We start from the raw sequence: 15,167 nt of genomic DNA, 5'->3' as shown, positions 1-15,167 counted from the left end.
AGTGACCAACGATCGATGGTGGTGACGGACGATGGTGGTGCTCAGGACAGTAGACAATGGTCGCGAAGGTGGACTTTGACGGGTATGCGTTAAGTATTTTTAAGTTAATTACAATTATGCCACTAAGCAGTTTTAATTTCAATTAGAATTGGTGGTGCAGGAAGTCGCGTATGTAATGTACGATAAGCGATTATTGTATGTTAACTCACCCCTATATATATATATATAGGGAAATGATCAAGAGAGAACTCCTTCTTAAGGAGAGAACTAGAGAACTCCAAAGTAGAGGGTTATTCTTGTAAAAATGCAATCTAATCAAATTAACAAGACACCATCGGCTTCCCCTGTTTTCGTCTTCACGATATGTCATCACAAATTGATGATCCAAATCATATATTTGTTTGAATTGATGAGTGAGTGATGATATACTAATGATTTCGAGATGATATGGGACAAATTCAATGTTCAATTTCATGATTTAGTCATTTGATTTTCAGATCCAAGAACTTGAGTTCGTCGCTGGTCAAACATGGACTGATATCATCAAAATTATAGTTATATTAATGAAATCGAAGGTTGATTGAGAGACGATTAATGATTATGAGTATGGGTGTATCAATTTTGTTAATCAATGTGATGTTTTGATGAGTCAATTTGGAGAATTATGAACCAATTGTGATTAGTTTACTGCAATACTAATATTGCACATTCGCAGGACATCAGTATTGCGTATATGCACCAAAACTGCATATATGTTCCGTCCCATACATCAACAATGCATATATGTAATGAATCGATAATACACTCGCATTACTCGAATATAGTGTAATAGTAATGCTTATATGCACTTCACCATGACCATGTACATGGGTAATACATCAACAGTGCATATATGAACTGCATCGATAATGCACGTATGTTTTAGTGTGTCATACGTTGCGTGTAGGTCAACTTGATGTGCATGATAAGTCAATTAATGTTTGTGCATGGGTTCAACGCATATCGGTTAGAGGTGTAATCAGCAAGGGACGGTTCATACTCGACTCATAACCTTCATTTAACCTTAAATGTTTGTATTACACATGTGCATTACATGGTTTAATTACTTGTGTTATGTATTTTTATTGTATGTTTTATGAATTTTGAACATTGTATCTTTGCATTTTATTCACAATATTTAGTTTACATATACTTCATGAATGCACCACATAATTAACATTTTACATACGTTCTAAACGTTGTATATTTGTACCACGTATATGCTTTAAAATAGTGTATGATATATTTAACCTCGTGTATCACACAACAACTAACACCAGCAGATATAATTAATTTAATATATATTCATATTTAAGTCGGTATAACACGTACGATTCTAGCAACTCGCATACAAACTCAAAGAATAATTCCATTCAAAATTCATATATTTTAAACATGCCCATATAAACAATAACAAAACAATTCCAACTTACTAGTATACACAAGCTTCAAAATATACTATTTTTGCTTAATCCCTTCGTGTTCTAAACCATGTACTATTTTTTCCACTATCGGTTACTTGAACTCTGACTTATTTTCCAGCACATCATTTTTTTGTTTGTTTATACATTCATTTCTTTATGATCTTCATCACCTGCTTATACGTTAAAGCCAACAATTAATTTTTACAATTAACACAATATTAGTGCGTATGTGTAATACATCACTACATATATACATGTAATAGATAATAAATATTGCGTATGTGTAATACATAAACAATGCATACGTGTGTTGCGTATATGTAGCGATGGAAACGGGCCAGGTATTGGTAATCCCAGTCCCATACCCATTTACAAAAATGTGTCACATGAGTCGGGTATTTCTCGATTAGTTACCCATCAGGTAAGGAGCATATCCACGGGCGTTAGGTATACCCGTTAATTTGTTTAAAATTACACGCGAGCATTTCGAAGTACATTTCCATTATTTTAGTTTTATATTTTTTAGTAATTGCAACATCAATACATCATAAAATATCAAATATAAAGCTACTAAATGTTTACAAGTGATGACGCAAATGAGGAGCAAATATGCAAATGAAAGTGGATTTTGAGTTTTGGTAATTGAAAAGTTGGGCGGTTGGGCGATAAGTGGGAAATTGAAGTTGGGATAAAGATTCTTGAGACTCATAAGGCCGGGAAACATAAAGTACTTAGGTATTGATTAAAGTTTACGTAAACAGGAAACTAAAAATATGTAAAGTAAATATTTCGGGTAATCGGGTATATATGTTTCGGTAACCGGGTCAGGTATCGTCGAATCCCATGCCCGTACCTGAACCCGAAAAAGATTTATTTATTGATCGCATACCTGGTCACATATCCGTTTACCCAGCCCAAACGCTTCGGGTTTTGAGTATGCATATCGGGTGCGGGCTTTTTTTTATCATCCTTACGTATATGTCATTAGAGATGCATATATGTATGTATCTATATTGCATATATATATATATAATAACATCACTGCATATATGTAAGCATCAGAACTGCATATACATTTAACGCGATCCTAACTTATATAGACCATACCATGTAAGGTTGTTTCATCTTCGTCCTCATCTTCCTTGCCGGACTCGTATTCCCCGTCTTCCATTGTTGCCTATTTCACTTTATATGGTCGTTTTGATCTCCTCTTTGTCTTTGTGACTACAACATACATGTAATGTCATCAATGCGAATGTATCTAATCACAGTAATATATGTATAAATTTCAGTTACTTATTTAAATAGTACCGTCAAATTTATTATTTTCATCTTTGTTTCCTGAACCGACCCCATCCTCGTTGTCCAATAATCTTCCCTTGTTCCATTTTTTTTGTTTCCTTCTTAACCCCTTGTTGACTTCGTATCTATACTATATATGCATTGTCATTAAAATAAACATATGATTATGTATGTTCCTATATGCAGTGTAAGTAATACATATATATGCATTACTAAAACAATATAAATTTACCCCACATGAGTACAAGAAAAAACACAACGTAAGTAAAATTAAGCAACATATTAATTAATCTGTAAATTCAGCCACTTAAGACTATAGATACATGCAAAACAATATGATGAAAACATAATTACTGTAAAGAGAAATATCATGTTTCACTTTTAGTTTCCTTTTTCTAGATTTTAACATAATCATCAAAATTTCCAGATACACTGCACATAAGCAGTATAAATACTTGGGGTGTGCACATTTAGGTCCGGCCCGAAAAAACCCGAAGAACCGGCCCGAAAAACCCGAACCCGGACCGGCCCTATTTACAAACTTATAAAGGCAGTCTTTAATATTATTCACAATCGGTTTCGGGTCAGGTCCGTTGAAAACCGACTAAAACCGAATAACCGATTATGAACGTTACTTGACTCAGGCATTTCATCAAACAGATATTGCAGAAATACATAGTGAATTGAATCGATTCCCTAATTATATGTTCACATTGTGATGATTTATATGAGATGATGAATTTAATCCGCTTAAGTAATTCGAATAAGAATTTTATATATTTGTTGTACCTGGAGGTTGGAATAAATGGCGTTGAAAATCAAAAAAAAGGTACTTGTTCTGAAGATTTGATCATGTTTGTGTGAATCTTTTGAGCTCACACCAATATCAACAAAAGATCCATCCACAGAAGGTACACACATATCCAATTCCAAGCTGAAAAAATGTCATGTTATTATACTCCACCTGTTAACTGAAAATAATATCGGTTCGATTTTTGTTCTAAGACCGGAAAACCGATTCCAATTAAGACCGATACCCGACCCGCCTTAAAAGGTCCGGTTTTTGGTTTCATTTATTTGCAGTTTTCGGTTATCGGGTCGGGTCGGTCTTTACCGGGTCGGTAATCAGCTTTGCACAGCACTAATAAATACCACATATATGCGCTCTAACTGAAAATATATAGTATTACAACTAAAAGATGCAGTAACATGCACGTGGATACATTAACATTGATAGGTTCAAACATATTACACATATGTAATACAACTAAACATATACAATTACATTAACATCACTATTTTCAACGCTACATATATGCAACATAACCTAAATATGCAGTAAAATACATCAGTTACATACTGCATAAAGCATTGTGTATACGTAATGCATCAACACTGCATATACATGTAGTACAATAACACTGCATATATGTAATGCATTACAATTTCATATACACACAGTACGTAAAAATACACGTATGTAATACTCGAAAAAATGTGTAAAATACATGAATCGATCAATATGTGCATCGTTCATAGCTTTAGTTTATGATCAATGTATAATTCAATGCTTGAGAATGGTATATTGCTATTTTATTAGACAAAAAAGGAAAAAAAACAGAGCATATCGAACAATATAGCCTATGTTTGTGCTTGATTGCCTAATTAATGCTTCTAATATATGAAATTAACAATTATGATCATTTACCTGTTAGTGTTCTTCTGATTCGTTCTTGATTTTGCAGTCAATTCGGACAAAATAGACAATCAAATTACATAAATCGAAACCCTAGAAAACTGATGGCGTCGATGAGTGAGAGGGAATTGGTGGAAAAGAAAGACTCTATTTTGGTCAATTCCATTATTACCCTCCCTCAATAAAAAACCCAACACTTTCTATGTTTTCCTCCTCTCTTTTTTTAGCCTTTGATATATTAAAATCAATGGTGTGAAGAGGAGTTCTCTAGTTCTCTCTTAAAGAGTAGTTCTCTCTTGATCATACCCCTATATATATATATATATATGGAGAGGATTATGAGAGAACTCCGTTTTATAAAGATAACTAGAGAACTAATAATGAAATATTTTTAATTTAATTAAAAAAATTATTTTAAATTTTTTTTCTTTCATCCTTCTTATATATTGTTATTCTTCAAAAAAAATATAAAAATAAAAAAAAATTAACGTTGTAATGCATATATGCAATACATCGACTTTTTTTATAATGCATATATGCAATATTGTGCACTTTGATATTTGAAATAGTGTTGAATAGCATATATATATAGTTGTTTGTATTGTATATTTGCAATAGTGTTATATTATATACAAAAATAAAAAAAATCGATATAGTGCATATGCGCATTAGTGTTGTATTACATATATGCAATAATGTGTTTTGCATACAATTATTAGTGTCGTGTTTGCATATATTCAATAGTGTGTATTATATAATGTATTTGTGTTGAATTATATGCAATAAAACACTATTTTATATATACAATACACATTAATGCACATACGCATTACATAGACAGTTTTTTTAGGAACAATATCATCTTATTAGAAGGAGGAAAGAAAAAAAATCACAAAATAATTTTTTAAAAATAGTTAAAAATAATTATTTACTAGTACTCTAGTTCTCTCTTTAAGAGAAATTGAGGGTTATATTAAAAAGAAGTAGTTTCTTAGGAAGACTAGGAATAAATCATAGCCATTTGATCATGTCAACCAATGGTTGAGATTTAAAATTACCAAAAACCGACATAGTTTCCTATAATTACTCTTTCACCATTATAACCGACATAGTTTCTTAGAATTATTCTTTCACCATAGGTTTTAATGCCAAATGTCAAAATTTTATTGGTTCTTACCATTCTTAGGAAACAACTTCTTTTTATTTGAACATTTTTCTCTCTCTCTCTCTCTCTCTCTATATATATATATATATATATAGATAAAAGATCCAATACAATAATCCCTAATCATACATTACGTACGCGAGTTCCTACACTGTTGATTTCAAAATCACGCTATCGCAATATTGTAAATTTCATCAACTATGATCCACTGCTCCCATCGATTCCGTTCGCCTTCACTATCACCGTTCATCAATTCGTCACCGTCCAACGATTGTATTCACCGTCGCGACCATCGACGTTACCGTCGTGAACACCATCTTTCTCCGTCACGAGTTGTTCACAGGTTAGTTTATCAAATTGATCAACTGAAATTGAAATTGAGCTAATTGATCAATTAAACTTTGAAATTGATCCAATTAATCATCAATTTGAAGTTTCAGTTATCAATTTTGAGTTTGAGTTCTGGGTTTTAACATTGAACGTATTAACATTAACCTAAAACGTATAAATAGAATGTATAAACTTTTTGTAGTGAACTTTTAAAGTTTAATTGATTTTTGTTCTGAACGTTTAAATAGAACGTATAATACGTTTAAACAGAACGTATAAAGTTTTTATATAGAACTTCTAAAGTTTTGGTACAGAACATCTAAACTTGAACGCTTAAAGGTGTTCGTTTTGGTCAGAACGTTTAAATTTGTAGTTTTGATCAGAACGTATTAGTTAAACGTTTAAACTTTTTGTTCATTTTTTGTCAGAACGTTTAAACTTTTTCTTCATTTCGGTCTAAACTTTTTACTTTAGAAGTTCTAGACAAAAAATTTAGAAGTTCTGTACAAAAAGTTTAGAAGTTCTGTGCAAAGAGTCCAAAACGTTTAAAGTTTTTGTGCAGAACGTTTAAACATGAACCCTAATCATAGCTCAATTAAATGTATTATTATGCAATTTCATAATCGATTGATGATTCTAAAGCTTCCTACACATCAATTCTATTGATTAAATCAACAATTTTTGATCAATTTGAAGATTATTAAACTATAGCGATAATGGGTTTATCGATTTTTGATTATGCTTTAGTTTTGTGGATGATTTGATTATGGTTGAAGGCTTGTAGCAAATGACGATCTGTTGTGCGAGAAGTATTTTGTTGATTTAATTACAATTATGCTACCGCGTAATTTTAATTGCAATTAGGATCTGGTGGTGTAGGATCTCGCGTACCTAATGTACGATAACCTATTATTGTACGTTAACCTTCTCTCTCTATATATATATATATATTCCCTGTTATAAATATGGATATAGAATGGCTGAGACTTGAGTTCCGGGCCGACTTGACCCGACCCAACCCGACGCTATGTGCATAAGGCCTGAAATTGTGACTTGGGTACCTTTTCTTTCTGGTCAAGACATCTCATCTCATCTCATCTCATCTCTCGTAAGAAGAAGAATGGCGAGTGCGATGGCGGAAGACACGAGCTTTGAGGACGACGATCAGCTATCAGCGATGACGACCGAAGACATCCAGAGGGCTTCTCGTCTTCTGGACAACGAGATTCGAATCCTCAAGGAGGAATTGCAGCGAACCAATCTTGAATTGGAGTCCTTCAAGGACAAGACTAGGGAGAATCAGGAGAAGATTAAACTTAATAAGCAACTTCCTTATCTGGTTGGAAACATCGTTGAGGTAGGTACATAAATAGATATTCCTTTCTTGCCCTAAATTATTATTAGGGTTATTAATTATTATTATGGCTTGCTTTAGATTTTGGAAATGAATCCAGAGGATGAAGCTGAAGAAGACGGTACAAATATTGATCTGGACTCTCAAAGGAAGGGTAAATGTGTTGTCCTTAAAACATCTACTCGTCAGGTAATGTAGTACCATCTTATATTCTATTTTATCTAATAACACTTATTGCTGAATGATTTCATTGTCTATGATGTGCAGACTATCTTCTTGCCTGTGGTCGGTCTTGTTGACCCCGATAAACTGAAGCCTGGTGATCTCGTGGGTGTGAATAAAGATAGTTACTTGATATTGGATACACTGCCATCTTAGTATGATTCCCGTGTCAAAGCCATGGAGGTTGATGAAAAACCAACTGAAGATTACAATGACATTGGTGGTCTTGAAAAACAGGCAAGCTCTATTGTTTAAACTTATTATGATAATACTGATATTGATAATAATAATAATGCAAGAATAGTTTTGTTATTAGATACAAGAGCTAGTCGAGGCTATAGTGTTGCCAATGACACATAAAGAGCGGTTCCAAAAGTTAGGTGTTCGTCCACCTAAAGGAGTGCTTTTGTATGGACCTCCAGGAACCGGGAAGACATTGATGGCCCGTGCATGTGCTGCTCAAACAAACGCCACTTTTCTTAAGCTAGCGGGACCTCAACTTGTTCAGGTATTTACACATAACACGTATGAATGCACACATAGCCACACGTGATCTTTTTGGGTTGCTCTAAGCATTTTGTTATGTATTTTTGTTGCGGTGTTGTAGATGTTCATTGGTGATGGAGCAAAACTTGTTCGTGATGCGTTTCAACTTGCTAAAGAGAAATCAATCAATCAATCATGCCCAGTGAAATCCCACCGACAGCAAAGCTATAAGTAGGGTCTGGGGAGGGTGGGATGTAGGCACACCGTACCTCTATCCAAAGGAATAAAGAGGTGGCTTCCAGAGAGACCCTCGGCTCTAAGTACATGTGTATGAAGCAAAATAAAGGAAATCAAAGTTTAACAGTTATATAAAAACTACTACTAATTATAATAATATTAATAATAAGTTCACAGTTTAACAGCTATATAAAAGCTAATAATAATTATAATAATAATAATAATAATATATGTAAGGGAAATACCATTATGGTATGTGACCTAAATAAGTAAAGTCTAAGCCCTAAGGTATTCAATTCTCTCTAAAAATCCTTAACTTTAATTCTACTTCTCCACGAATTCCTATCCTCAACCATGTCCTGGAGAGGTTTAGGTCTATCAAATCATGCCTAATCCTCTCATCCCAAGTCAATTTCGGTCGTCCTCTACCCCTCCTCCCCTCTATAGTAATATTTTCTACGGATCTAACAGGATTCGTCGTCTGTCTTCTCTTTACATGTCCAAACCATCTCAGTCTCCACTCTCTTATCTTGTTTGCTATGTTTGCCACCCCTAATCTCTCGCGAAACACAATGTTTCTTATTTGGTCTAGCCTTGTGTGCCCACACATCCAACGTAGCATTCTCATTTCTGCTACCTCCATCTTCCGCACTTGTGCCTTCTTGATGGCCCAACAATCTGTTCCATATAGCATTGCAGGTCTAACTGCCACCCTATAGAATTTTCCCTTTAGTTTAGTCGGGAAACTCTTGTCGCACAATATACCTGTGGCTGCTTTCCATCTACACCATCCTACCTGAACTCGGTGGGTCACATCACTGTCTAATTCCCCATCGCTCTGTACAAATGATCCTAAATACTTGAACTTCGTTACCTGCGGGACCACCTGCCTTTCAATTGTGATCTGTGCGTCTTCATTGTCGTTTATCCCACCAAAATCACAGTGGAGGTACTCCGTCTTAGATCAGCTAATCTTTAAACCTTTTGTCTCTAAGGCTGTTCGCCACTCCTCAAGCCTCATGTTTAGATCTTGTTTTTTCTCAGCAAGTAACACAATATCGTCTGCGAACATCATGCACCACGGGAGAGTCCCCTGAATCGACTTTGACAACTCATCCAAGACTACTGCAAAAAGAAACGGGCTCAACGCTGACCCCTGGTGAAGACCTACCTCTACAGGAAAGAAATCAGTATCCCCCACTGGCGCACGGACACTTGTTTCACTCCTGGTATACATATCCATAATTATCTTTATGTATTTCCTTGGCACTCTTCTACCCTCCAAGCACTCCCAGAGCACCTGTCGTGGCACACTGTCGTAGGCCTTTTCTAGGTCAATAAACACCATATGTAGATCACGCTTCTTCTCCCTATACTTTTCCATTAATCTTCTTATAGGGTGTATTGCCTCTGTGGTGGAACGCCCCGGCATGAAGCCAAATTGGTTGACCGTAACCTGAGTTTCTCATCTAAGTCTAACCTCAATCACTCTTTCCCATAGCTTCATAGTATGACTTAGTAGTTTGATTCCTCGGTAGTTACCACAACATTGGGCGCCTCCTTTGTTCTTATAGATAGGAACTACAACGTTGCTCCTCCACTGGTCTGGCATCTTACCTGATTTGAGAATACTATTGAACAGAGTAGTTAACCACATGACTCCTTCCTCCCCCAGACACTTCCACACCTCGATGGTTATGTTGTTTGGGCCAACCGCCTTAGACCTTCCCATCCTCCTAAGTGCATCATTCACCTCCTCTCGTGTAATCCGTCGGCAGTAGCAGTTATTCGATTGTTGTCGTTGAAAGTTTGTGTTGTCATGTTCTTCTTGGTAAGCTCTCCCATTGTTAAAAAGATTGTGGAAGTAGGTTTGCCATCTTAGCTTGATGTCCTGCTCCTTGACCAGTACATGCCCATCTGTATCCTTTATGAACCTCACCGGTCCTAGATCTTGCCTTCTACGCTCCCTGGCTTTGGCAATCTTAAACATAGCATGTTCCCCCTCTTTTGTTTCTAGACTTTCATACATCCGTTTAAAGGCCACCTTCTTTGCTTCCGCCACTGCCTTCTTCGCCTCTATCTTGGCCGTTTTGTAGTTGTCCCTCAATTCCACTCGCTCCTCCTCATTCATGCACCTCATTAGCTTCCTAAAACATCCTTGTTTGTCCCTTATCTTGTCTTGCACTGCGTCATTCCACCACCAAGACTCCTTATGCCCACTTGTCTTTCCTGTTGTGACCCCGAGAGTCTCCTTTGCTACTTGGATGATCTTTGTCTCCATAGCTTCCCATATATGAGTTGAGTCCCCATTTAGTCGAGCCCGCGTATGCAGTATGAGTTTATCCTTAAACAGTAGGAGATTTTCGTCCTTCAATTTTCCCCATTGAATTCTCGGTGTACCTTTCTTCTCTCGAACAGTCAGCTTATTTCTGAAGGCTATATCAGTCACTAGTAGTCGATGTTGAGTCACAACTGCCTCCCCAGGAATGACTTTGCAGTCCTTCCACCAACGTCGGTCTCCTTGCCTCATCAAAAGGTAGTCAATTTGCGTGTCGCGTCCGCCACTGCTAAAAGTGATTAAATGAGAATCTTGTTTCCTAAAATAAGAATTTATAATACCTAGGTCATGTGCCACCGCAAACTCTAAAAGATCTGTTCCGGTCTCATTCCTATCACCAAAACCGAAACCCTCATGTACGGCTTGAAAACCATCGTTAGCCTTACTAATGTGTCCATTAAAGTCACCTCCTATGCAAATCCTCTCCCCCCCTAGGTAAGCCCCCTACCACTGCGTCTAGGCTATCCCAAAATTCTCTCTTTTCCTGATCCCCTAGGCCTACATGAGGCGCGTAGGCGGAGACTACTGCCACTACTTCCTCTCCTAGTACTAATTTCAACACCATAATCCTGTCATTATGTCTTATCACCTCCACCACACTAGTGTGTATTTCCTTAGCCACTAGAAACCCCACTCCATTCCTAGCTCCATCAGACCCCGAGTACCACAACTTATACCCATTACACTCAGCCCCTCTATGTCCTTTCCACTTAGTCTCTTGGAGGCATGCTATCTGAACCCTACGTCTTTTAAGCACATCTATCAATTCTAGCAACTTACCATTTAATGTTCCTACATTCCAAGAAACCAAACGCAATATACGCTCCCTATCTTTACTCTTTCCTACACCCCTCGTTTCAGGACATGGTCTCAAGTAATAGTCATGGTTCCTACGCTCTATGGTTGCAACTAATCACACAAATGCAAGCAATAGGGCACTCGATAATAATAATAATAATAATAATAATAATAATAATAATAATAATAATAATAATAATAATAATAATAATAATAATAATAATAATAATAATAATAATTAATAGGTAGTAATAATATTAATAATAATAATAGTACTAATAATAGTGGGTTGTAATAATAGTAATAATAATAATACTGAAAATAATAATAATAATAATAACAACACAACGGAAGGTAAGGGAAGAAAGCAATAATCTGGGGTAATCTGTGGGGTTGCCGCAAGCCGGATTTTCCAGCCGGAGAAGATGCCGGATCTGTAAACCCGCGTAACTAATCAAGCAGTCCACTAGACCAACTGGAAGCCGCCGGAGATGCAACTGTCACTCACCGGAAAACTCTCACTACCACCGGATGTGGGTTCGGGGTTTGTTAAAACAGAGGTTGAAGAACACAGTGAGGTTTTGGTGTATTCCGTAATGTCGGTGGCCGGTGTGGGTGGAATATTCTGTGAAAATTTTGTCGGGCTACCCAAAATTGGCCGGAGATAGAAACGTGAGGTGTTGGCCAGAGAATGGCCGGAGGAGGAGTGGCGGCCTGTACGGGGGTGTTGGCCTGAGAGAGGCCGGAGGGTGGTGGTGGTTGTGACCGTTTGGTGGTGGTACGGGGGTGTTGGCCTGAGAGAGGTTTTGACCGTTTGGTGTTTGTGTACGGAGATGCAACTGTCACTCACCTGAGAGAATTTTGGTGGTTGTGTACAGGGGTGTTGGCCTGAGAGAGGCCGGAGGGTGGTGGTGGTTGTGACCGTTTGGCCGGAGGGGGAGGAGGAGTGGTGGTGGTTGTGACTGTTTGGGATTGTACGAGAGAAGAGAGAGAGAACTGAAAACAAAAATATGCTAAAGAGAAATCTCCCTGCATTATATTTATTGATGAAATTGATGCTATTGGGACAAAGCGGTTTGATAGGTTTGCATATTGCACTATAATATGACTGTTTTATATAAATGCTAATCTTGTTTATTCTTCTGGTGGCTTTGATAATGTTGTAACATTTCTACTGGTTTAATCTGTTGTAAATGCATTGAAGTTAGCGGGGACAGAGAGGTCCAAAGAACTATGTTAGAACTACTTAACCAGTTGGATGGTTTCAGCAGTGATGACCGGATTAAGGTACGTACATAATAGGGCTCGTTGGTTTGGAAGTCACGCATAGTGTTTTCACTATAATAAATCTTGTAAATCATTTTATGGGTGGTATAGCTTTTACAATCTTATGTGATGCATTATTTATGAATAAATAAACAATGGGCAAAGAAGTGTTGAGCTGTTGTTGACCTGTTCTAAAAATTACATAATTTGACATGTATGGATTGGTCAATCTGGGTTATTTTTTTATTTCTCAAAGGGTAGAATAAGAAAAAAAAACATGAAAAGATAAAAAAAAGACTAGTGAAAGTGAATTATACACATGGTTTAAACTAATAGATTACCATTGAAATTGTATAATTCTTGTAATCATGTCTTGCTAATTATTTATAAAATACATCAGAAGAGAAAGTATGTTGCTGAAACCATACCGACTCGAGCTTTCCTTAAAGTTTGCCTGTTTAGGCATGACCTTTTGTCCTTGCTTTTTGCAGGTGATAGCAGCAACAAATCGGGCCGATATATTAGACCCGGCACTGATGCGTTCAGGTCGATTGGATCGTAAAATCGAGTTCCCTCATCCCACTGAAGAAGCAAGGGCCCGGATCTTGCAGGTGACACATCTTTCTTGCAAATTTAGTGTTTTGTTTTGCGTATTTTGTAACTAGTTCACTACTTTGTACATTTAGATCCACTCTCAGAAGATGAATGTTACCCAGATGTTAACTTTGAGGAGCTGGCCCGTTCAACTGATGATTTCAATGGGGCCCAATTGAAAGCGGTTTGTGTGGAAGCTGGTATGCTAGCTCTTCGCCGTGACGCAACTGAGGTATTTAATTGTTTGAAAAATATTTTAAAGTTATATGCGAAATGTGTATATTTTGTGAGCATTAAAGATTATTTGTTTTTTATTTTAGGTGAACCATGAAGACTTTAATGAAGGGATTATTCAAGTACAAGCCAAGAAGAAAGCAAGTTTAAATTATTATGCTTAAGCTGTAGTTTGGTTACTCCGAACTTGGTACAATTTGTTTAGTTGTTTATGCATAAACTCTGCAGTAATGGTACCTGGGCTACTTATTTGTCTACAAAAGGCCCGTTTGACTGGCTCGGTTATTATCGTTTTTTGGTTTATAATTCTAACTTGATCATTGCTACCATTTCGTTCATTGCGTTGATGGTTATAAGCTTTGAATGGAAGCCCCGGTAAACGGCGGCAGTAACTCTAACTGTCCTAAGGTAGCGAAATTCCTTGTCGCATAAGTAGCGACCTGCACGAATGGTGTAACGACTGCCCCGCTGTCTCCGACATGGACCCGGTGAAATTGAATTCTCCGTGAAGATGCGGAGTACCAACGGCTAGACGGTAAGACCCCATGCACCTTTACTATAGCTTCGCAGTGACAACCTTAATCGAATGTGTAGGATAGGTGGGAGGTGGTGACACACAACGACCAATCCTGAAAGACCACTCTTTCTTCTAAGGATGCCTAACCGCCGCACCGATCATTGGGGGGGGGGACACTGCGAGGTGGGTTCAGTTTAATTTTATAGACCCTATTTCCTTTGCTAACTATTACAGGGTCACAACGAGCAACTTAAACTAATTGATTTGTTAATGAATCCAAATAGTTTAATTTACATGTTTAAAGAAGAATCTAAATGTTTTACCAATCATGGGAGATATAATTCTAAAATACTATTTTATTTACTATTTGTTGCTGCAACAAATAAGGGGCAAGAGGGGGTACTACGTTTCCAATGGTTGTCAACTTCACCACCTCCTTCATCCGAACATGTCAACACAAAAGAACTTGTAAGAAGGAACCATAGACTGGGGTCTCTGGACCGCCTTCCAAAGCTCAACATTAGTCATTTGTATGAAGTAAGGATACAAGTAGACAACAATCATAGTTATATATGTGTAAAGAGCATGGAGTGAGATGGTGATAACTAAGACCGCTCGGGCTAGCTGTTGGACAGCTCGGTCACTTATGCGAAACACTTCAGTAGCCTAGGAGCTACTTCCGCAATAAGTGTAGAGGGGGGATAGTAGGGATGAGCAAATTCAGGATTGGTACCGATACCGTACAGGTATTAGTACCGAAATCAGTACCGATTTGGTACCGTCGGTACCAAAGTTTTGAGTTTCGGTGACGGTTCCGGTACCGGTATTTCTCGATTTTTTTATCTTCAATACTGGTACCAGAAAATTGCGATTTTCGGGACCGGAACCGACCAGGCGCGGTATGGTACCGATCTCATCTTTAGGGTAGAGTATTTCCAGATAGTGAACTTTTGACATTTTTTTTCCTAAAAAAGTGTTGTGGAAAATATATTTACTAAATTAGTGTTGCTTGAAAAATATTTATCAAAATATTGGTTTTATAACTTTTTTTTTTCTCACTCATAATACTATTGAATAAAACCAAGTGGGTCATGTCTTGCCTATTATTCTTTTATTTTAAAACAATAATGTAAATTTAAATCTAAAGGTAAGTGTCATTTTAGTA

At 36.9% G+C, this 15,167-nt stretch overlaps 1 protein-coding gene across 1 annotated transcript; it reads left to right on the top strand.

Annotated features, from left to right (window-relative positions):
* The first annotated feature begins 7,064 nt into the window (after positions 1-7,064).
* LOC143626560 (26S proteasome regulatory subunit 6A homolog) lies at positions 7,065-8,201 on the top strand. The gene is made up of 5 exons (XM_077096617.1): positions 7,065-7,313; positions 7,392-7,499; positions 7,578-7,769; positions 7,849-8,040; positions 8,140-8,201. Exons 1-3 carry the CDS (start codon positions 7,077-7,079, stop codon positions 7,686-7,688), a joined length of 456 nt encoding a protein of 151 aa, XP_076952732.1. The 5' UTR covers positions 7,065-7,076; the 3' UTR covers positions 7,689-7,769; positions 7,849-8,040; positions 8,140-8,201.
* Positions 8,202-15,167: the final 6,966 nt, after the last annotated feature.

This window comes from Bidens hawaiensis, unplaced genomic scaffold (genome assembly GCF_021521415.1).
Source record: "Bidens hawaiensis isolate Kalapana, Puna unplaced genomic scaffold, B.hawaiensis_p1.1 tig00004414_1, whole genome shotgun sequence".
Lineage (NCBI taxonomy): Eukaryota > Viridiplantae > Streptophyta > Magnoliopsida > Asterales > Asteraceae > Bidens > Bidens hawaiensis.
Note: the sequence above shows the minus strand (reverse complement) of the source record. Positions and strands in the feature narration are given on the sequence as shown.